The following is a 22,530-nucleotide window of genomic DNA, read 5'->3' as shown; positions in this document are numbered from 1 at the left end:
CCTGCAGAGGCACTTCCATGGATGCAGGTCCTGCTCTCATCTATTTATTAAATGATGCTGTCAGATAGGGACGGAAAGGATTCTGGGGATAGGATGACAAGCCCTGTGTTCTCTGCCAGAGAGGTAACAGGGCAGGAAGGCCATGAGGTGCATCAGCCTTTCCCACAGCCCTGGCAGTGGGCTGAGCCAAGCAGCCCCACAAAATCCCCTTTTCACTTACTCTTAGACTGCCCTTGGCAGTTCTTGCATCCTCAGGTGTCATTTTCTGCACATGGCTTGGTGGCATGCAAGCAGCTTGAAAGCAGTGGTCAAAACTCCAAACCAGCCCTGTGCCTGCTCATCCTCCTCATCCTCCTCCACTTGTGAGGATGCAAACCTGGGCAGAGCTGTTCAGGTCCTTGGAAGTGCTGGTCATTGCCTTTTCCTTTTTTCGTGTCTGTTTTTAATGTGTGCCATTCCACTTAAAATTTTTGTTTGTGTTAGGGAGGTCTAGTTGCACTTTTGTAAGTGGCTAAATTACTAATTCTGTTAGTTGTTCTTCTCTTTTTTAAAAACCAGAATACCAGACAAATAAAAAAAAACCTTTTGAAATTCACACTGTGTGGCTCAGCATCTCTGTGATCTGTAAGATCCATTTTTCTTCAGCATATTTAATTTCCCTCATGTGTTTGCTGCTGAAGCCTTTCTTTTTAGTGCTCCTTAGTCCTTTCAGTTGGGGAAATCTGATTTTTTATGATCTGCACGTCCCTGGAGCTTCTGTGGAACATTTCCCCATGGGCTTGAGGCCACTTTGGTGTGTGGGTATTATTGGGTGTTGTAAATAAAACTCCTGTTTCCCACCTGAGTTCTTGCTCTGAGTGTGATAAACTCATATGTAGCTCTGCCATATTCCGTAGTTTTCGTGTTCTGTGGTTTTCATTCCTGCCAGGATCTTAATGGCCCATATGGATTACCTCAGTTAAAAGGACTCAAAGCCCTCCAGTGCACTTAATTGTGAATTGTTTTTATTTCAAGTTTCACCTGCACTGTCAGAAGAGTGCTTGTGTCCATGTGCCCTGAGTATTGGTGGAGTTTGGGTTATTTCCACCTCTTATCTCCCTGCCAAGTGCTTCTTTCTAATCTCTGCAGGTTTTGATGCTCTTGTCCTCTTTCAGGCAAGTGAGAGCAAAAATAACCATCTCAAAAATGCAGGTTTGCTCTAAACAGGTTCCCTGCAGTGTGGCCACACTTCTTCTGCTGGAGCACTTCAGATTGGGAATCGCACTGCTCCAGCATCCATCCTCCTCCCAAATGCCCAAATCAGGGAAAGGGATTCTTCATGCTACTTGTGTGTAGGGGAGGGCAAGAATTTGCCCAGTAGAAGCTGTCATGATGTGCCAGCTTTGTTGTGTAACCCATAACTCAGGAGTAGCACACAAGCTATGAAATGCCTGTCAAAAAGTGCCTGTGTCTTACTGAGCAGCAGTCACTGAAATTGCTGAACCTTGTTATCATTACAGATAAAACACTTCTTGGGGTTTATGAGCACTTTTCAAAGTGTTCTGGCAATAATAAAGGAGGTTTTCTATTGCAGAGGCAGGGTTTTCTGTTTGTGACACTGCCTTTTGTCACTCTGTGACAAGCATCAAAATGCTAAAATTGTATTAAAGGGATTAAAGTGAAAGCACAGCAGCTGCTGGTTAGCAATTCAGGAAATCAGCTTGACTCTTATGGATTCTGTATAACCTGTATTCCTAGTTGGAATTGCCTGGGTGCACCTGAGCTCTCCTAGGAGCTGATCTCCATTTGGACAAACACATGTGGGACACTGGTAACACAACAAGGCATCTTGAATAATGGAATAATCACTTGTTTTGCAATTTTTCCTTCTAGGAGACTGAGCTGCTGGATATCAGCCTTGTCAAAGATGCCAGATGTGGAAAACATGCCAGAGCTCCCAAGGTAGGAATTCTTGCTGTGTGCTTTCTTGTTACATTGATGACCTGGATAAAAAAGAATGGGAATTATATGCAAGAGTTGAAAAGAAGAAAAAACGTTCCTGCAGCTAAAGAGAATTGTTTTGCCTTTTCTTTGTTTAACACTGTTTCTGTTGAGAAGTGTTGAGATTGTTGTTGTCTTGGGATTCTGTGTGTAAAATCCACCTGGAAGCTCTGCTGGCAGCAAAAATCCTGGTTTGTCAAGGTGCACTTACCCAAGTTCTTGGCTTCCCTGGTGGCAGGGAGCTGATGTTTGTTTGAGTCCATGTTGTATTTTGTGCTGGTGATTTTGCTCGTTCAGTGCCTCCTGAGGCCAAGGAGGAGGATTTAGGTTTGTTTGTTAAACTGCTGTCAGAGAGGTCAGGATATCAGCTCCCTCTGGGTTTGCCCTGATGGACTGTGCACTCATTTCCAGTCTCTGCAGACAGCAGGCTGCAGATCCAAGTTCTCTCTGGTGTTTTTGTTGGGGCAGACACAGCACACGAGAGGAAAAGCCCAAGCACTCGGCTCTGGAAGCAAGAGAGTGCCTCAGGGAATCCCAGGAGTGATGGGAGAAAAATGAAATCTCCCAGGGCCTGCAAAGTTTGGCCTTGCTGCTGCTTAGCCCTGATGGAACAGACAAAAAGAATGTTTCTCCCACTCTCATCTTGGGGCAGGAATATTCCTGGGTCTGGATGACCTCTCTTCCTTGCAGCCCTGGGCCCAGGCACAGCCCCCTGAGGGCCATTGGGAATGGAAAAGGTTGTTTTTCCCTGCCAGAAAGCAGCTGTAGTTATCTCTGAACAGACTATTCATATCTGGCTTTCAAAGCTCTCCATGTAGTGCTGGCAGCATTTTAAAGGCTGAGTTATAATTGAAATGCAGCAGAAGTACTTTATGACATCCACATTAATACCAAATGAGTTCACCATGATTAATGGTTCTATGATGAATAGCAATAAAGTATTAACAATGTCTAGAACATTATTTTAAAATGCTACCTGCTTTACAGAGGACATTCACGTTCTTCTAACAAAATGTTTTCAGCTAAAATTTATGCACAGCTATTGCCTTGGTGACTTTTATTTATTGGGTTACATAAAGGCTGGTTTTGTTGGAGCACGTTTCAGCTCTGACAGCAGTGGCATTAAACGAAGGGTAGGAGAAAATCCCGGCTCTCAGGGTGGTGAAATGCTCCACCTGTGTGAATGAGATGCCTTTTGTCATGGATTAGTGTGTGGGTAGCAGCTAAACAGCACCAGGTTTCAGTAAAACTCCTGGGATTTTGGCTGAAGAGAGAGCTCTGGGAATGGAGGTGCTCCCCAAAGCTTTTCAGGGGCTCTTTTGCACAGCTCTGCTTTCAGCTGGGAGCACCCCCTGCTTTTACTGCAAACCAAGAGACTGAGGTGACTTTCTCTACATCACCCCACCAGCCCTCCTTCTGCCCAATTTTTATATTAGGGGACTTCTGCCAGTTGATGCAAATTTTTAAATCTCTCTTCAGAATTCTAAAAGTAGATTTCACCCATGAGTTGTCATTACAAACCTAGCAGGAATCTTTAAACCTCATTTGGTGTATTTCTGATCTACTGCTGCTTTTTGATAGAAATAAGTGTCTTTTTTAATAAGCCTTGACTTCCTCGTTGAATACAAAAGAGTAATTCCTTTTTATTTTTATGGTAAGCTTAGTTTCAGTGTCATTAGCTTCACCCACAGTTAGTTATCAGAACGTGTGAGGTGTGCTGCCACACAAGGCCACCAGCAAGAAATGATTTTAAGGGACTGTGTTTCCAAACCTCAGTCTGTTCTCATGCTGCATTCAGCACTGCCATGAGTATTCTTCATTTCTGGAAAAAGACTGAGAAGCACAAAGGGCTTTGCTGTTTCTCCTCTTTTGGTTGATACTCAGTTTTCATAGCATTTTTCCCTAAGTCCAGTGCCATATGTTTTGTGGTGGTTCTTGCATGGTTTTTGCACCTTCCTGGGTTTCTCACCCAGCTGCTCTGGTTGCTATCTCCATCCCCTCAATGTTTAGAAGGTTCCCTTGCAGGCACAGGAGTGCAGCTCTCACCCTGCAGTCCTCACAGCAATGTGGTGGCACCAGCAGGGAGCTGAGAACACAATTTTGGGTGCTGCAGTGAAGGTGTGGCTGCCCCTGAGCAGGGCAGGAACTGGGGTTTCTGACCATGTAGAAGGCAGTTTTTAGTGGGTACCAAGGCACTTGATGCTCAGGAGATTAAAATCAGTCTACTGAAACAACCCTGAGAAGTTCCAGCATCGTTTTCTTTTTGCACATTGTCAGGGATGGCTCTTTCTGCCTTCAGCTGCTATTTTCAGAAATGGTAACAGAGCTTTCCATCTCAATGCAATATACATGCAAAGGATGGTTCCTTGGTAGAAAGGCAAAATCTCAGGCAGCACAGAGCACTGCAGCAGAGCTCCACACGAGGAAAAAATTGAAGTCATGTTCTGATGGGAACAAGAAAAGACACATTAATTGTGTATGTTAGGAAGAAGTGCCTCCCTTCAAAGTAAAATGACATTTATAAAGAAGTGAGGGGATTATAAAATGATTATCAGGACTTTGCTTTTTAAGTTTGTATTAGAATCAGGTAGGAAGGGGAGCAAGAGGAATTTTGGGAGCAGGAGAAAATCACTAGTGATGAAGCCATGTTTTATGGCCCTTTATTTGCACATTACCTGCTAATACTCTCTCAAGCTTTGGTTTGCTGTGCAATCTGAGGCATCTTTTCCCTTTTAAAGTTCAGTGACAAAGTCTGCAAAATCAAATAACACAAAATGTGCTTTTGTACATAGGAATAGCTATGAATATTCACATGCCTTCTGCCAAGCATGGAAGTGCCTCTCAAAAGAGTGTCCGTGCTCTTTACAGGGAGCTGCAGCTAAAAATGTCAGGCACCACTAAACACTGAGAAATGAATGGTCAGGTGGTGAAAATCTGGCAGCTGCAAACATGCTCACAGGACTAGGGAAGTCACACTTTTTCCCATCTTGTATTTACTTTAGCCAATAACTGTTTCTATGGAAACTGAAATCTTAAGCAACTGTATGTGTTTTTACTAGCGAGAAGAAATATCAGGATTAGTTGACAGGGAGAAGGAAATAACTCCATGGTAAATGCTCATATTGAAAACTTCTGATGCATTTGATCAGTATGTTTTCCCTTAGCATCCTGTTTTCCCTCATAAATCATTCAGCAGGAAATGAATTCCTTTAAATAACATATACTGTGAAACCTGTAGGAGATGAAATTATGAATGATAGGATCACTCTCATGCCAAGATGCGTTTAGAGAGTAATCCCCAATTTTAAAAAATCTCGTGGCTCTCCCACCCCAAGTTTTCTCACTTTAACAAGCAAGCTCTACAGAGAAAAATAATTCAGATGCCTGAATGTCAGAAGTCTGCCAAGGCTCCAACTGCTATTTTAATATCAGCACCAGCCTCTCTGTATTTGGTGGCTTTTCTTGAAGTGCTCGAGTGAGATGGTTTTGGACCTATCTCAGTGTAATCCAAAAGCTGCTGTGGAAGCTTTGCTCGCTTCTAACACATCCATGGAGGAAAATCAGCATTTCTTGAACTAGGGGGCTCAGGAACTGAAAGGAAAACTAGCAAGGAAAGTCTAAATCATTGTTTAACTGAAAATCAGGTGATTTTGGGGGAAATGAGGATGTGCAAGTCCATTTGAACTGTCAGAGCTCCCCGGACTGTGCTCCGTGTCACCGACTTGTGCAGGGACGTTGATGCTGCGTTTGTAACACCCTGATCACACTGCCTGTGTGAAATGGCAGATGTGCTTGGGTTTTTCCCTTTCTGTGCTCTCAGTCCATGCCCAGCTGTGTGCATGGCTGGCCCAGGACAGCAGCACACCCGCTGCCTTCTGTCACCCTGCTCAGGATGTCTCCATTCTGCCTCAAATGATGCTGCTGTTATTTCTGTCTGCTGATAGAAATGCACGCTGCTTTCCCTTCAACAACCTTGATGCTAAATTAGAAAATGTAAATTGTGCCGAAGCAGTGTTCTATTTCTGCCAAAAAGAAACAAAAATGGAATGTGCATGCAGCTCACCTTCTTCCCACTCACCTTGGGGATAACAGTGACAGCCACAAACATCCGCCCCAAATGTGTTTGTTCTTTTACATAACTGCTTGCTTTTTTTTTTTTTTCATAATAATGATTGAGTTGCATAAACATTTTGTCTAGGTTGAGTTTTACTTTATTGAGGAAGGTTGCGATGAATTTCTTTGTATGATATTTGGCCAGTGCTCAGGTGGAAATGAAAGTGGTTTGAATGCTGTGGGCCCTGAGGGCTGAGGGGGCTTTTCCTTGGACCCTCCAGTGGCCCAAATTGGTGACTTTATTTTATTTGGGGAACTGGGGCCTTTTCAGCAGCATGTCATTCACTGTGTAACTTAGCTCTGTCTGGCCAGCTCATTGAAATCACTATTCACTAACATTCAGGCCATGACAGAAATCACAGGGTTTTTTCCAAGGCTTTCACTACGAACCATTTCCAGAAAGATTTAATTTTATTTTTGTCCCTGCTTGCTGCCTGTTTCAGTTATCTTTCTGAGCTGGTTGGTTTCATACTTTACTTTGTTGTATTTATAAAGCCTTCATCTTTTTTTTGTTTGCCAAAGTTCGCAGCGCAAAGCCTGTAATAAGAAATTCTGTATTTTAAGAAGCACAGAGGCATCTTACAACTGTAATTTTAAAACTTAACATTTAAATTTGAAAAGGGAGGCCCTGCTCAATTAAATACGTGGTATTTGAGTTCCTGAAAACACTAGAAATTATCAGTAGAGCTGTGCTTTAAATGCTGCTGCTGCTTTTGGTTAAGCGTGTGTACATGCACAATTTATTTTTTTTCCTCTGCCCAGTGGTCCAGGACAGGGATGTCTCATTCCTGCTTTCCCAACTAATGATGCTGATGAGCTGAGGGTGCAGCTGGCACAGCGTGTCCTGTCACAAACCCCCATGCCCTGTCACTTGGGATAACCCTCACCTGAATCTGACAAATGGCATTTTTGCAGCAGCTGGCACAGCATTTAAAAATTGGTTGGATGACAAAGTCATTTTGGAGGCACTTTTAACGGTGCTAAGATGTTGAAATATCAATTTCCAATATTATCTGTTTGTTACCTTGCAGATCCATGTGTTACCTTTTGACTTGCACCAAGATCACAAAGTCTTGGGAAAGCACAGCCCTAGTGCAATGCTAATAAAAAACTAATATATAAAATGTTGCTATCTGTAAAAATAAGGAATGCTCCATTTAGCCTGTCATGAGCACTCAGTCTGGAAAGAATGTTAAAATTTTTCACTGGAAAATGTAAAGGTACTCAATAACTGAACCATGCTAGTCTTTGCTTCAGAGCCATAATCTCCACCTAGAAATATGTCATAAATATTAAAGTTCATATTTTAGCAGCAGTATGCAGAGATCTGGTGGCAATGCAATACCCTCGAGCTTCAAAAGTAGGATCAACAGGCTCAAGTGGAAATGTCACAGCAGATGCATCTTTCTGCAACTGTTTGGAACAAGTGATTAAAATTTTCCTGCTTTATTGGAAACCAGCTTGGTGATTTGTCATTACATCCCTTAGCTTGTAAACAGCCCTTTGGAGAAAGCTGTCAGGTTTTAATTAGTTGCAAAGGTTTGATATGCTGGTTATCATCTGCATATAAATGGGGTTTTTGGGATCTCCTGATGGAGCTGTGAGGGTTTTTGGTCTGTGTGAGTGTCCCAAGGCATGGCTGTGCCACTGGCACCTTGTGGCAAACATTTTATTATTAATATGAGAGCAGGACCAAAAATTCAGCTCTAGGTAAGGCAGTGAATGGGAGTAAATGTGAAGTGCAAAGCAGCACCAACTATGGATGTCCAGGGTAGTGATATCAATATATTCATGTTAAACCCATTCTTCAAAAGCATCAGGCAGAAAGGAGACTTGTTTCTTTTGCTTTGTCTGCTGTGGATATGCAAGAACGTGGGCAAGTGCATCCAAATATCTGCCTGGGGTTTTTAATACAGTAGCTTATTTCTGAAACCAAACAAAGCTCCCTTCCTATTTAGTTATAAATAGGATTATGCTACCAAGTAAGGCTTGCAAATAGTTCATTTTTAAATAAGTCCTGGGCAGTATTTGTGTGGTGATAACAAAAACCCTTACAGCTGTATTGAGTGTGAGTTGCTTGTCTGTGGCTGTCTCAGCTCGGTCACCTCACAAACTAATCCTGGTTAAATGAACAGAATTATCAGCTGGTGCCACTGGGGAGTTCAGACACTCTGCCACTCCTGGGCTGGTGATGGGCCATTCTCAGGGGTGTTCCTGCAAAAGGGATGGCACAGGGAGGCAAAATGGTTCTCTGTAGGCCAGAGCTACAAGGATATTTTCTGAGGGCCAAAAGTGGGCTTAATGCATTTCCCAACTCTTTGTGATTCCCAAGAACAAAGTGCAGTGAAAATTTGGTGTGTTAAGACTGATACACAGCTATACATGGTTTAGGAAGGTTTTTTTTTTACTGTGGAGGACATTGTGGGTTGAGTCTTTGGTGGTTAGTTACCATAACACCTGTTAAAACAACAGATCTTCTCCATATTATTTCCAGGAGGAATCCTAAAACAAGTGTCAGTACAACTTGCAAATGCTAATACAACAAATCTTGTTTGAATGCATTAAAGTTATGGCCAGTCCTGGTGCTAGGTCAGTGTTAGAACATAGTTTACTGCAACTGGAAAATAAATGGATTTTAAAAAAATATATAGTTCAGAGGAAATGAGATCTTTCTGTTGTGTTGAAACACAGAAAAATTATTATCAACTCAGTCATTTTTATAAGAAATTACTGTGATGGAAGGTTCTGGTAGTTCAGCGGAGCCGTGCTGATGCTGGGTCTGACTTGCTATGCATCCCATGCTGATTTTCCCTTTTCTGAAACACATCCAGTATTGATAATGCCATAAGTGAAATTATACAAAGATTTTTTTGTTCTTGTGTCTGCTTGGAGTTAACCTTCTTCCTGTGAGATTAATGAAATACATTTAAAATAATTTATGTGAGAAATTGTGTGCTGTGCTCGGGAATGTTTAGCGTAAATGCCTTCAGAATGGTCTTTGCTAATGAGGTGGCAGAAGCAGAAAATCCGTGCTGGCTAAGGTCATGTATAAAGGGGAAACATTAATCTTGGAAATAATGGCTGTAATTTGCATGCTTTTAAAATGCTCAGAGCACACTGAGTGTGCAGGAGAGAGCATCACCTTCCCCAGAAATACTGATGTGTTTGGTTAGGGCAGTGTAAAGTGTTCTTTCCAGCCATGCACTGTTGTTACCCGGGTAAACATGCAGGGTGCTGGACAGAGGCAGGACAGGAGCTTGCTGGGGTCTCAGGGTTTGTGTGTTTTACAGGTCAGTGCATGAACACTTCGTGACTGCTGCAGGGCTTTGGTTTTGGCTGGAAGAAGTTGTTTTTTGGAGCTGCTTTCATATTATCCTTCAGAGTTTCTGTGCAGTGGCCCAAGGCTCTGGGGTGCTTTGGGAGCTGAGGCTGCTGATACTGTAGAGTTGGAATCTGATTTAAATGTTCAAGTTTGGATGGGCACTGAGCAACCTGTTCCAGTGGAAGGATGTCCCTGCCCATGTCAGTGGGCTGGAACAATGTGGTTTTTAAGGTTTATCCCAACCCAAGGCATTCTGCAGTTCCCTGATGCCCTTGGCTGCACCTTCTCATAACTTATGTGCTCATCACTGCCCTGTGCTTGTCCCTGTACTGCAAAGTGGCAGCACTTCTGCATCTCTGAAAGGAGCTTTTGCTGCTGTGAGTTCTTGTAGGCATCACTGAATGTGATCAGCTCCTTTTTAAGACACTTGTAAGTTTGTGGCAGTATTTCAGTTGTGGGAAGTGATTTTGTTTTCAAGACTATTTTTTTTCCAACCTGCTGGAGTCAGGAGAATTTCAGATGGTGGGAGAAGTGGAATTATTTAACTGTTGCTTACATAATAAAAAAGGAGAACTTGCAAGCTGTGCTTAGGTATCCTCATATTTTGATGATGCTTGCCTTTTCTATTTGGTTCACATTTAAAGTATTCTCTGAAAGCATAATCACTTGATATTGCTAATTTAAATGTTTCCATGGCCCCATGGCTTCAGGAAATTTGGTGTTTGTGAGCTGCTTGAACATTTGGAATAATCTGCAGATGATCAGTTGAGTAGATTTAAGCAGACTGAGGAGGTTGTGCAAAGTGAGCACCCCTGGTGCTCCTGTGCAGGTCTGCTCAGTGCTGTTTGAGTTTCCTGTGGCAATCAGCATCCCCTGTGAACTCCCTTCCTGCTGGAGGAGGGAATTGCCTGGGCTGGGGTTGCACATGCCATGGAAGGGAAGTGGATTGCTGCCCTGCCAGGAGCCTGATTCATCCAGGCTCTTGGCATGGGCTGCAGCAGCCTTGTAGGAAGGAGCCTGCCATGACCAAGAGCTTGTTTAGCACATCCAGGAAAGGTGTGATCCCAGGATAAGAGCTGGGAGACAAAGTGTTGTTTAAAGAGAAGTCTATATTAAGTAGCCCAGAACTATGATGAGTGATGAGAATGTAGAACTGCTGTCAGCAGCTTTCCCCTGAGTGGGAATTGTGCCTGTTAGTCATGCAGTTTATCCTGGTGATAAATCCAAAACTATTTGCAAGATTATTTAGGATATGAGGAAAAAAAATGCACTTTCCTTTACTCTTTGAGCTATGTCAAATGTGATACAAAGTTATTTGATCTAAAGTTATTTCAGTTGTAGTTGAATATTAGAGACATACTTGGAATTCTAATGTGCTTATAAACCAGAGAAAAGGATGAGGAGAGATGTTTTTATTTGCATGAAAATAGTGAGCCCCTGATGTAGATGCAGATGGATATTTTTCTTTGGGTGTGCATTGTCTCTTGCCCCTGGGAATACAGAACTGAATTGCATGAATACACAGTTCAATCTGGCCAGATGAATGTGGTACAGTTTGCTCTACCTGCTGTAAATAAGAGAACTGGAGATAAAAAAAAAGGAAAATTCTTGTTTTTCTCTGCTTTTCAGCATGGGATTGTCTTGAGAATTGCAAGGGTTAATACAGGCTCTGTGGTCTCAGCAGCATGGACACATAATAAAAAAGCTACAGGCACACAGCAAAAGCCCTCCTTGGAGCCCCTGTGCCCAGTTGTGCAGGCAGAGAGCTGAGGAATGGATTCCATCCTCCCCTGAGCCATGGAGACAGCTGTTTGCACAACCACAGTAGTGTTTGTCCCAGGCTCTACCCCAGAGCTTATTTACATCAATTGCTGCTCATCAGAGCCCGTGGGCCAGGCCAAAATCTATTTATAGGGCGCTTATCAGTGGGTGACGTGTTTTCCAGTTCCCCTGGTGTGGAGTGAGCCCACCCCAGTGAAATACAGAAATGCTGCTGTGGCTGGATGTGAGCAGAGGCAGCACAAACACTGGGCTTCCTTCGTGTGCTGCCCCATCAGTGGGTGACTGCAGTTTGGGATTGATTCTGTTTGGGCTTTGGGATGTACAAGGCTTAGAAATGTCTCCAGGAAATGAAAAGGCAATCAACAGGCAAATCACCAAAAGAAAGGGGAAAAAAAATAAAAGCTGTATTTCATTTATTTGTTTTTGAGATGTGCAGCAGGGTTCTTTAAAATCCCCATCGCCCAGAGGGAGCTGATTGGCTTCCTTTTAATTTTGCTTCAAATAATAAAATCTTAGCTTGAAAAGCCAACTTGAGTGGTCTCTGCTCATCCAGAATCTCTCTTTCCCAAGTTGCTCTCAGTGCTGATTAGTGGATATAACAATGGAAAACCTCATCACATTGCAAAAAACTGGACTGGCTGGTCACACACACACGTTCTGTGTGTGAGAGAAAATAATGTGCAGGCTCAGAACAAAAGCACTAATGTTTGAAACCATGGCTGGGGAAGAAATATGATGGCTTATTGTGTTTGAGGAGCTTTCTTGAGATGCAGGGATGAGTGATGTGGGCAGCAGCTGGCTCTGGTTTAAATTCTTCTGCAATGCCTGGCCTGGGAGGGCACAGTTTAGTCTGGGCACACAGAGCAGAGCCAGCCTGCTTCATTCTGCTGGGCTGGTTTGGTTTTCAGCAGAATTTGATGTGTGTGTTCTGATTCCTTTGTATTTCTGCACTGGGAGCTTCATTTAAAGTTGCATTTTAACAAATGTAGAGTAATTTTTATTTGTTAAGTGTGAGACTGGAATGCGACAATTCTGATGAGCTTCTTTAGCAAACAGCATCAAACACCAATTCTGATGAGCTTCTTTAGCAAACAGCATCACAAGGGAGAATTGGAGGAAAAATTCCACGTAAATTCATCTTCAGTCTAAAATTCCATATTTTAGAAGCAGTAGTTAGTTATCAATTTACATATTTTGCAAATATTTCTATTGGTTTTCTCATTTTAAGTATTTGATATCAGTGGAAATCATCTACACTTTTCTAGACCAGAGATAGATTTCTAGTGAAACAAATTGTTGTTTCTTAAATTAAAAAAAACACAGAGTGGGTACAGTTGGAAGGGACCGCAGTGGGTCATCTGAGCCAAGCACACTCTTTTCTATTTCTGACTTGAAATCTGTTTCTGTTCGTTGTTTATTGATGTTGCAGAGAGGAGTGCTGTCACAAAGCATGAACTGTGCTGGCTGAAAGAGACTTCTTTAGAAACGTGGGAAATGGTTTTGTCCGTTTCCTTCTCCTGAGGGGAAGGGTTGGGCGGTGCTCACAGGCCTGCTCTGGAGGAATGAAGTGTCGCAGCTGAGTGCAGTCACATTGTCGTGGGGAGGCCACCACAGACCGGCCAGGGGACATTGAATTGCAGTGACAATCAGCCTGGGGAGGTGGGACATGTGGAAACGGGGACCCTCCAGGCAGAGCACAGAGCTCAGGGAGCCCTCAGGGCCTGGGGAGCAGCAGAGAGGCCTTCTCCAAGCAGCATCTGGCAAGGCCTGCACAAGATGTGGGGGCAAAGAGCTCCTTGTGCAATCCTAGCAGCTGTTTGGTTTTTGTTGGGAAACAGCTAAGCCAGGAAAAAGCCCAATAAGCAGCAATTAGTAATGCTGGTGCAGTTTTAGTGCATTGATGTATTCATTTTCCTACTCTTGCTACATCTGTATTTACTTAACTCCTAGCTGGAGCCCAAACAGTTGCTCCTTTGAAGGGGTTTGAAGCGCTGTGTGAAGCACCTTCAGCTATGGAGTTCAGCTGATGTTGGATTATTTCAGAATCACAGAATCATTAAGGTTGGAAGAGAGCTCTGAGGTCATGGAGTCCAAGCTGTGGCTGAGCCTTTGCCATGCCAACCAGAGCAGAGCTCTGTGTGCCATGTCTGGCCATTCCTTGGGCAGGGATGGTGATCCATCACCTCCCTTGGCAGTCCCAACCAATGCTGAACAACCACTTCCATGAACAAACTCCTTGATGTCCAGCCTGAGCCTGGTGTAGCTACACCCAACCCAGCAAAGCATTTTTATTTAGTGACATCTCATTTTTAGTGCATTTCCCCTTTTCTTTCATTTTCCCTTCTCTTGGTAGTGTTGTTTCTTGAAAAATTGTGTGTGGAGTCACCCTGAGCCAGGAGCTCAGTTCAGGGATATGCAGCCTGCAGCACTGTGTGTCTTTGGTCTGGATCCTGCATTAACCTGTAATCAGTTTAAATCTGGTTTATAATCTATTTACAGTTTCATTCCTTTATCTAGGACATGTTTCTTTGAAGAAGAAATTGCGTTTGACAGCGCACTTCATGTTTGAGAGCTGCAATCCAATTTGTGTGATCCTAGAAAGCTGGCTGCCATGTTTCTGATAATGAAACCCTCCTGTCATTCATCCTGCTGCCCAGAGCAGCAGCAGTGACCACCAACCCTGCATTGGCATCTCTCAGCACCATTCCCATCACAGCCACAGCACCAGGCAGGTGGGGAGATGGATGGCAACAAATCCCTGCCCTCCTGCCAGTCTGAGCTTCCCTCTGAGCGTTGCAATCCAATCCCAGCAATATTTGCATGGTTTTTCTCAGCGTGTTTAAAGCCCAAGCCGTGTCTGCTCCTGCAGTTGCATGGCTCTATCCTGACATGATTTCAGGGATGAAAGAGCTGCCTGCAGGTGAAGGATCAGGATGTGTTATCTGCTGTGCTATCAGTGTAGCCTTTTGCTGTGCTCTGTAATGAGCTGCAGGCTGGCAGGCCCAGCGTGGAGAGCATTTGCAGATGTGTATGTTTGGTTTAGAAGTTGAGGAGCAGAATAGTTATTATTTCGGGATCTGTGCCTAATGCAATTTCCCAGTAGTAACTAAATCAGACAGTGCCCTCAATATCTGTTTGCTTTTTATGCAGTGAAGTGGGAATTGTGTGGATATTTTAAAATGGGAGTCAAGCCCTAAGCAGGAGCAGCATTTACAAAGGCATTTGTATTTGTGTTAGTCAAGTATTTCTTCTCCATTATACTTTGCTAATGACCATTCAAGTCCTTTCCAAGTTTACATTTCTTCAATTTTATGGATCTTATTTATAAAAAATAAGCTCTAATTCATTCTTTCCTCCAACAACCGTTAAACTATGGAAGAGAGTACTTGTAATTCTAAGCAAATCTTTCATATTGGAATAGTAAATTGCTCTAAATTGATGATCTGCTGTAGAGCTTAACCTTAGTGATCAGTGAGGAGTTTATGTAATGTCTCATCTGTTTCTCCTAAATCTGGGAGGAAAATCCTGACAGCCTTGTCACATTTGCTTTCCCTAACCTGGAATATCTCAATCTAATTGTGCACCTCTGAATCATCCCTTATTTTTTCTCTTGGAGAAACAGAGATTGCTCTTGACTGTCAACAGCCAGCAAAGTGGAACTGGAAGACCAAAGGTTCCTAAAGCTTTTCAGGAGAAGAGGAAAGGTTATCTGAATAAACTTTCATGCTACATGCATGTCTGATAATTGAAGGAAGACACATCTGCTGCCACTGAATTACTGCCCTTGGTTTACATGACTCCTTGGCTTTCTGTTCTGGATTGTTGGGCATCAAATACAGATGTCTTGGAAGGAGGAGCTGCAGGAAGGCATTGCCCGATGTGAAACACAGGAGCTAGAGCTGCTCTGGTTCCAGCCCCAGGCTCAGAGCACCTGCAGCACCTGCAGATGAGCAAATGCTGCAGTGGGTCATGTATGGCACTGGGAAAAGGAACTTTGAGTCAAGTTTGTGTCACTTTATCAAGAGTGTAAAATGTCCTGGTAGCACAATTTCCTAATTGAGCTTTGCCTGTTACTTCCTGACTGAGAAATGGCATTAACACCAGGGTGCTGGATTTTCTGCATTAAGAGAAAAGAGGGCTGAAAAGAACCAGAGCTGAAATGTACTTTTTGGGAAGGATGCTGAGTGAGTGAAGTGGACTGGAGCTCAGTTGCCAACAGAACAGAAAGCTCTTGAAATCATCAGCCTGAGCAGGTGCTGGACCTGATGCTGTTGTATTCATTTTCCTCCCCACCTTTAGCTTATTTGGTCCTGTCTTGGACTTCCTCTCCTTGGCAGAGGTCTCTGCACAAGTGCTGAGCCATTTCTTCTGCAAGCAGCTGGGCTGGAGCCTCTGTGGGAGCACCACCCTTCCTTGCCAAAACTGTGTTCCTTTCTGACAGACAACCCCACAGTGCCTTTAACCAGCACCTCAGCTGGGCTGTGAGATCTAAAACAAGGTGGTGGCTGCACCTGGAAGCAAATCATAAAAGGATGTTTCAAAACCTGAGTGAAACAGTGGCTAAATAAACACAGAGTTAAGCGCAGGGGAGAGAGTCTGTTCTGCAAATGCTGCTCTCTCCTCCAGGGTCCAGAGAGCCAGTTCCTCTTGGTGTCCCTCCCTGGGTGATCTCTGACACAAGATGCTGGTGGTTAATCAGGGACTCTGCACATCCCTCAGTGCACAGAACCAAGTGCTAATTGCGCAGGAATAGCAGCAGGGGAGGGGACTGTGTGAGAGCATGTCATACATAAGGTTACACTGACTGCCAAGAGTGCAGATTCCCTGGTCTGAGATCTGACAACCTGAGCAAGCTGTGGAGGAGCAGGTGGGGTCTGAGGAGCCACGTGTGGAGATGGGATTTACAGAGAGAGCCTGGAGCAGGAGTTTGTTCAGGAGTGCCAGCAGCTCTCTGCTTTTGCTGAGCCATTCCAGAACAGGGCAGATGCAGCTGCTTGGGCCCCCCTCCCATCCAGGCTGTTTGATTTCTCCCAGGGCAGTGACTTTGTGTGCCTTAAAAGCCAGAGACACACAAAACATCAGCACTTTCTACACAGCTCTGATTGCATCCCTGTGTTTTGTTGTGCCACTGTGTGTTCTCCTTGGAGTGCAGTTCTGGAGCTTTGAGGTTTAATTGCTTTTAATTGGATCTAGAAATCAAGTTCTTAAAGTACTAATAGGTTGAATAAGAGCTTCTTTTTATTTAAATTTAATTTCAAAGCACTTGCTTTTCTTTACTGAATTTTCATGTTAATGGCTGGTGGTTTAATGAAAAGATCTTTCCTAAGATTTACAAGCAAGCCAAAGTTTATAATGGAAGTTCAGATAAGCAGCTGAGCCACAAACTTTGGATAAAATAAATGCTTACATGTCAGCTTCATTTTGTTCCTGAGCCCCTGTGCCAGCTACAAGAATTCTCATCAAAACTATTTTAACAGAACCCAGAGCATGACTAATACTTGGTGGGAAAGATTTGTGCAAACAAAAATGGCCCAAGGAGGTCAGATCTGCAACAAAATATTTAACAGAATAAAACCCCAAACTTCTCATGCACCAAATAACCTTTTCCCCCAAGGAAAGAGTATTGTGGCTTCAGTGTAGGAAGTGCAGCACAGCCTTTGTGAAGCACATCACTGACCAAAATGTTCTACATACTGGAGACATCTACAGGGAATGTATTTTTTAAATTGAATTATCTTGCTCATGCAAACTGCTTCTTCCAGATAAACAAAACCAGACAGGCTGTAAGCAGATTATTAAAATGTTGGGCAATTAAAGCAAACTCTCGGAAACACAAACAATTTTGTGTGTTCTCAGTTTAACCTAAAGGCTGCTACCACAAGTGTATGTAAACCAGGCCTTGTAAACGTCTGAGCTGCACAAGTTCTGGTGCCCAGCAGCAATTATTCAAGGCTTAACATTAGAATAAAGTTTCCATCTGAACTGAGAGCTGGGAGTTGGAGTCGTTCTGTACCTGGGCAGGAGCACTGAGCATCATGGAAAATCAGAGGTTCCATGAGCTCAGTCCTTTCATCACAGAGGTGCTGGCTCAGTTTGTGTTGTGGGGAAGCCAGGAGCAGAGGAATTCATGGTTCCGTAAGTTATCCAGGGCCAGGCTCTGTATCCAGCCCTGGGATTGCTTTTGAAGTGGAGATGGCAGATAATGACCTAGAAACAAAGAGTGTGCCCAAATCACCTTTACAGCCTGTCCATGTGAGCTCAGGGAAAGAGGAAAGCTCTCCTGGGAGAATTTGTTATACAGAGGTGTGTCTACAGCTTTGTCCAGTTGTGTTTTATAAAATTCTGTCTGCTGGTGCCTTCCAGCCAGGCTCAAAGGCTGGCAGACCTTGAGTTTAGGGTAGGGAAGGGCCACCTGTGACTGCTGAGTGACAGGAACTGAGAATTAGTGCTCCCAATTTACAAAACAGGAGGTTGTGATCGATTGCTGCTGTCACTTAAACAAGGAGGAAGATCCAGCAATCCTCACTAATGGACCTGAGATACCGAAATTAAATTTAGGAGTGAAAAATGCCCTGGCTCATCCACTCAGTTGTAATTGTATGCTTGCAATTCCTTCATCTGGACTGGACCTAAAATATGTACTTTAGTGATCAGATTAAATGAAATTTTAATGATCAGCTGGGGTTGTACAAAATGCTAATTAAACCCAGGGAAGTCTATTAATATAATTAGCCTTGGGACAAAACAATTTAAGAACTGGAAACATTATTTGTGGAGTCCTGTCATTTCCTAAGTACAGCATTTGAGTCTGGAGACAAGAGACAAAAAGTGGAATTCTTTTTGAGTGCATTTTTTACATGTTTTGGATCTTCTGTGTGTCTTTGGTTCACTCCTGACTTCTGGCACCAACATGAGGTAGTCCTGTACATTTTAAGCATTTTAAGCAGCCCAAAAGGAGCCCCTATAATTTGATTTGAATAAATGCCCTCTTCACCAGCAAAAGTGCCTGGAAGTTGAATGAGCATTGGAAAACAGAAAAAAAAGACTGAAATACCATTTGGATTTATGTTACTCTGCCCCTGTCAGATCATAAGCTTGAAAATGAGCTTTGTAAAGCATGGGGAGAACTTTTTGTGCTTTTTCTGGCCCCTTGTTTTTAATGCTGGTTGAATTTCCTTTCCTGTAAGGACTCGTCAAAAATGAATCTGTATTTACTTCATCCTATTTTGAATTCTACATTTTAGAAAATGTTTAACTTTCAAATTTCTAATGAAATAAAGAGAAGAAAGTGTTGGATTCCTTGGGCCTGCTGGAGGATGAATAGTTTGTCTTTTTGGCTTCCAGGAGTCTAACACAGGCTCTTTGGCATTAAAAAGAAAATCAATGATAATAAAAAAATCATTAAAAGGATGGCAAGACCTAATAATCTTCAGGTGTCCCAGACAGCACTTGCAAACAGGTTACAAAGCTGGAGTTTGAACCTGTAAATAGTTCTTTTGTCTTCCATCAGTGACAGATTTAAGGTCAGCTGTGCTGTGATGTGGCAGGCATTTCTTTCTGCCAGATCAATACCACTGTGAAAGTGTTCATGCAGCATCTTCAAACCCCTTTGGCATCTCCTTCTGGTCCTTCATGCAAAGGGCAGATGCATGAGGCATCTCATCTGAGCTCCTGCAGATCATTAGAAAATGGTTTATTTTAGCACTGGGGAATGTTGTGTCCTTAAATATATGTGTGAATTGTACTGAGGCAGTTCTGGTCTCTGTTCTGAAGCTGAGATGATTCAAATTGGAAAATTCCATTTTAGCAACTTCAGATCAAGTTTGAAAAGCATCAGAGTTACTTGTCTGGAATGCATGTTTCAAAATGGAGCAGAATGTAAAGATTAGGATTAGTGTTATAAATTCTTCTCTCACCAGGAGATGCTTAGCACTGCTGAACTGTTATTAAAGGAGTGCATGAAGAAATTAAGGAGGTTTGAAAGCAAACAGAAAGGTAATGAAAAGGGAGCTTGTGAACCAGATGTGTCTGTTTATATTGCAACTGCTGGATGAAGATTCGTGGCTTAGTATAGGTTCTGTTCTTAATATAGTAATTGATTATTAAATTTGCCCTTTGTGGAAACCATTCCTAAGGGAAAAGGAAAAAATAAATCAATCCCATGCTCATCCTCTTTGAATATCAACAAAAACATGTTTGAGCTGTGCCTGATATTAGTGACCCACTATAAATATATGCATATATAAAGTATTTTAAAATGTGGTTTTGGTGTGTATAAACAAGAAAATACTGGCACAAAAAGACTGAAGCATTTGTTCTGCAAGAGCTGTGCTGCTTATTGTGATGCTTTGGATTTATTTTATTACGTGTGAAGCTTGGGAAGGGCTTATCATTTCTCCTGGTCTCCCAGGAGCTGGAAGCTGCAGCTGTCACCAAGGCTGGAATAATGGTACAAGATGGATGGAGGTGGTACCAAGCAGGAGATTTTTCATGCTTTGTCTTCAAAGCAATGATTGGTATTTGGCAAGAGTTGCACAGAACTTCTGTAGGTTTGTCGTGCAGAAATTAAACATACATACTTAAAAATGGAGAAAAGCCACAAATTTACCATTTAGGCATAAGTTTAGGTGCTGGTCAGCATGAAAAATTAGTTGTACTAGGATGAGTTTAGGTGTGTCTCTGAAATTAAAATTGTAGATTTTTCTCTGTGTTAGTAGTAATGACTAAATGTTGAAATTTGTTGTTCAAAAGGATGTCAGAGAGCAGTCATTCTGAGAAAAATCTAGAGGCTAGAAGCCCAATACTACCAGTACATGTGTGTAAGTATATATTTATGTATGTGGTGTTAATGGACACATACGCACGATACTTGGCAAAATAAAAGGAATTTGGTGAAGTACAATACAATGTGATAAGGTAACTTGGGGTTCTTTGGAAATGCAGTAAACCTCACCATTTTTCGTATCTGTCAGGGTTTTATGTAATTAAGTGGCACTGCTCTAATCATCAATTAATTGCCTGAAGTTTGGATGGTACTTCATTGACTCAGGGCAGCCTGGTGCTGGTTGCAAATGTAATTGAAGTTTAATCATGCAGGACTTGGTTCTCTTGGTTCTTCATTGACTCAGGGCAGCCTGGTGCTGGCTTTTTTTATGTTATAAATGTAATTGAAATTTTATCATGCAGGACTTGTTCTCTGTGTGAGGGAGCATGAGGCTGTGTGCTGAGCTCTCTCCTGACATCGGTGCCCAGAGGCTTTCCCTGGACTGGCTGTCCCAAGTCCCTGCCATGTGCTGAGAATCCTCTCAGGCCCAGCTCCAGGAAGGCACTCTGGCATGCACAGAACTTGTGATTGTGGCTGCAATTGGCCATTGACATCAGTGGGAATACTGACGTAATAAAAATTATGCACATGATTGAGTGCTTGGCTGGGCAAAGGCCTGAGCTAATTCTCTTTTGTAAGCAGATTTGGACACAAATTGACACTACATTTCTGTTTTCTTTAATTTATTATAGGAATTTTGGGTGAAGGTAATTTAATCTCCCATCAAAGACTTCAGCAAACATGAGCATCGGAACAAAGCATTTTAAAGTAATTATAATAGAGCTTGTCAAAACCACTTAGCATCACATAGCAAAGATCTTACTGGGCCTAAGTTCTCTTAGTTTAAGCACCTTGAAGGGGTGCTTGAAAGCAGATGATTCAATATAAAACAGCAACAAGAAGAATGCTTTTGCATTTCTGTTTATTAAATTTAGGGGATAATGTATCTGCAGGAAGAAGCAGAACTGTATTCAAGCCATCCATCTACATCACGAGTCCCTGTGTAGCTTTGTGATCAAATCACCTTTGCTGGGATCTGGTGTGAAATGGCACAGCTTTGGAGCCAGCTGAGGGTTGCTGTGCATTCTTTAGCTCTGAACCACCGTGCTGTGTGGGTTTTTTGGCACCTGAGTGCAACACTGGTGCTGGATTTAAACGTTGTGCCCATTTCTGATCTGTTTCGCTCTGTCCGTATTCCAGCACCTCAAGGTGCTGCTGTGGAGGGAAGGGGGAGAAACTGGGGCTGCTAATGTGATCAGTGCTTTGTAAAATGGCCACGTTCCTGTGTCTGATTGCTCTGTGCAGGGTTATGATTGTGTCTGAGATGCTTTCATTTATTAAATGGGTGTGAGCTGCTGTTTATAAAAAATATCTCCGTGACAGGCTCAATTTTCAAGGCATACAGGCAATAATTCTGTTCTAAACAAAAGGCTGGCATGCTTGTCTTGGGTAAGTGCTTATTGCTAGAAAATGCTAAGTGAACTGGTTGGCTTTCTTTCAAAACTTAAAAGCAGTGTTGCTTTGTGTTGGAGCTGAGCACTAAATGACTTTTCCTCTGTTTCACTGATGGCAAGAGAAACAAGAGCTGTGTTCTGTCCTTGCATCATTTCTGTGAAGCTTGTGCTGTTATTTCAAATGGGATGTTTTCTGGAAACTGTGAAGTTGAGGCTTTATTTTTCCCAATGAATGTATATTTTAGTTGCCTTTATTCATGGTATCATTTTTTATTTGATGTGCCTTCCAGTAGTGAGTTGTCTTCATGCAGTACAGAGGTTTTCTGGAGGTGGCTGGAGCTGGTGTCATGGGCACCAAGCCTGTGCCTCCTTTGGCTCTTTTTTTTGTTTTGGAAATAAAAGATATTAAAAGAAATAAAAGGATGTGACCTTTTCCAGCTCTCAGTTCAGCTTTGCTTTGCAGGCAGTAGCTCTTGTGCAGGCTTCTGTTTGGACAGCTCTTGCATTTTCTCCAATTAATTCCCATCCGGGTTGCTGGAAGTAATAAATCAAGCTTTTGGAAAAGCAAACAGTGTTAGTCTTCTGGGGAGGAATGAATAAAGTGAGGTGGTTATTGGCTTCACAATGCAATTGCTATCCATCTCCTGCTCTGGCACATGGAAAAATGAGCAGAGATCCACGTTTTTCTGTAAGACACACTTAGCCTGAGCACATGAACTTTGGTGGTCCCAAAAATTTTGGGAAAAGAAAGCTGTCAGTCCTATTTTGACTGGCAGTACCTATTAGTGGGAATACAACCAGCTCCAGAGCCTGGGTCAGCACAACTGGTTTTCATCTCATGGAGCAAAAGCCATGGGCACATTCCTATCAGAGCTTTTGGGTTTTTGGAAAATGTTCTGGGCTTAGTGCTGTGCACTTGCTGTTGCTTTTCTGAAAAGTTGCAGATAGCAAATGTGTTTTGAAAAATTGCAAATAGCCACATTCAGTCTGTGAAATATTTCTGCTTCTCTCTGCTTGCAACAGTTTTGTCATTATGTCACCTCCTAAAGATTTAG

The 22,530-nt window shown here is 42.7% G+C and overlaps 1 protein-coding gene across 3 annotated transcripts in view; it reads left to right on the top strand.

Annotated features, from left to right (window-relative positions):
• Nucleotides 1-22,530, top strand: part of PLCB1 (phospholipase C beta 1) — a 281,025-nt gene that overhangs the window by 65,086 nt on the left and 193,409 nt on the right. For all 3 annotated transcript variants that reach the window (XM_058020248.1, XM_058020251.1, XM_058020249.1), the window contains exon 3: nt 1,873-1,941. In XM_058020248.1, the coding sequence (XP_057876231.1) occupies nt 1,873-1,941 (69 nt within the window). The remainder of the gene's footprint in view (nt 1-1,872; nt 1,942-22,530) is intronic.

The sequence above is a fragment of the Melospiza georgiana genome, chromosome 3 (assembly GCF_028018845.1).
Source record: "Melospiza georgiana isolate bMelGeo1 chromosome 3, bMelGeo1.pri, whole genome shotgun sequence".
NCBI lineage: Eukaryota > Metazoa > Chordata > Aves > Passeriformes > Passerellidae > Melospiza > Melospiza georgiana.
This window is presented reverse-complemented; position numbering and strand designations above follow the sequence as displayed.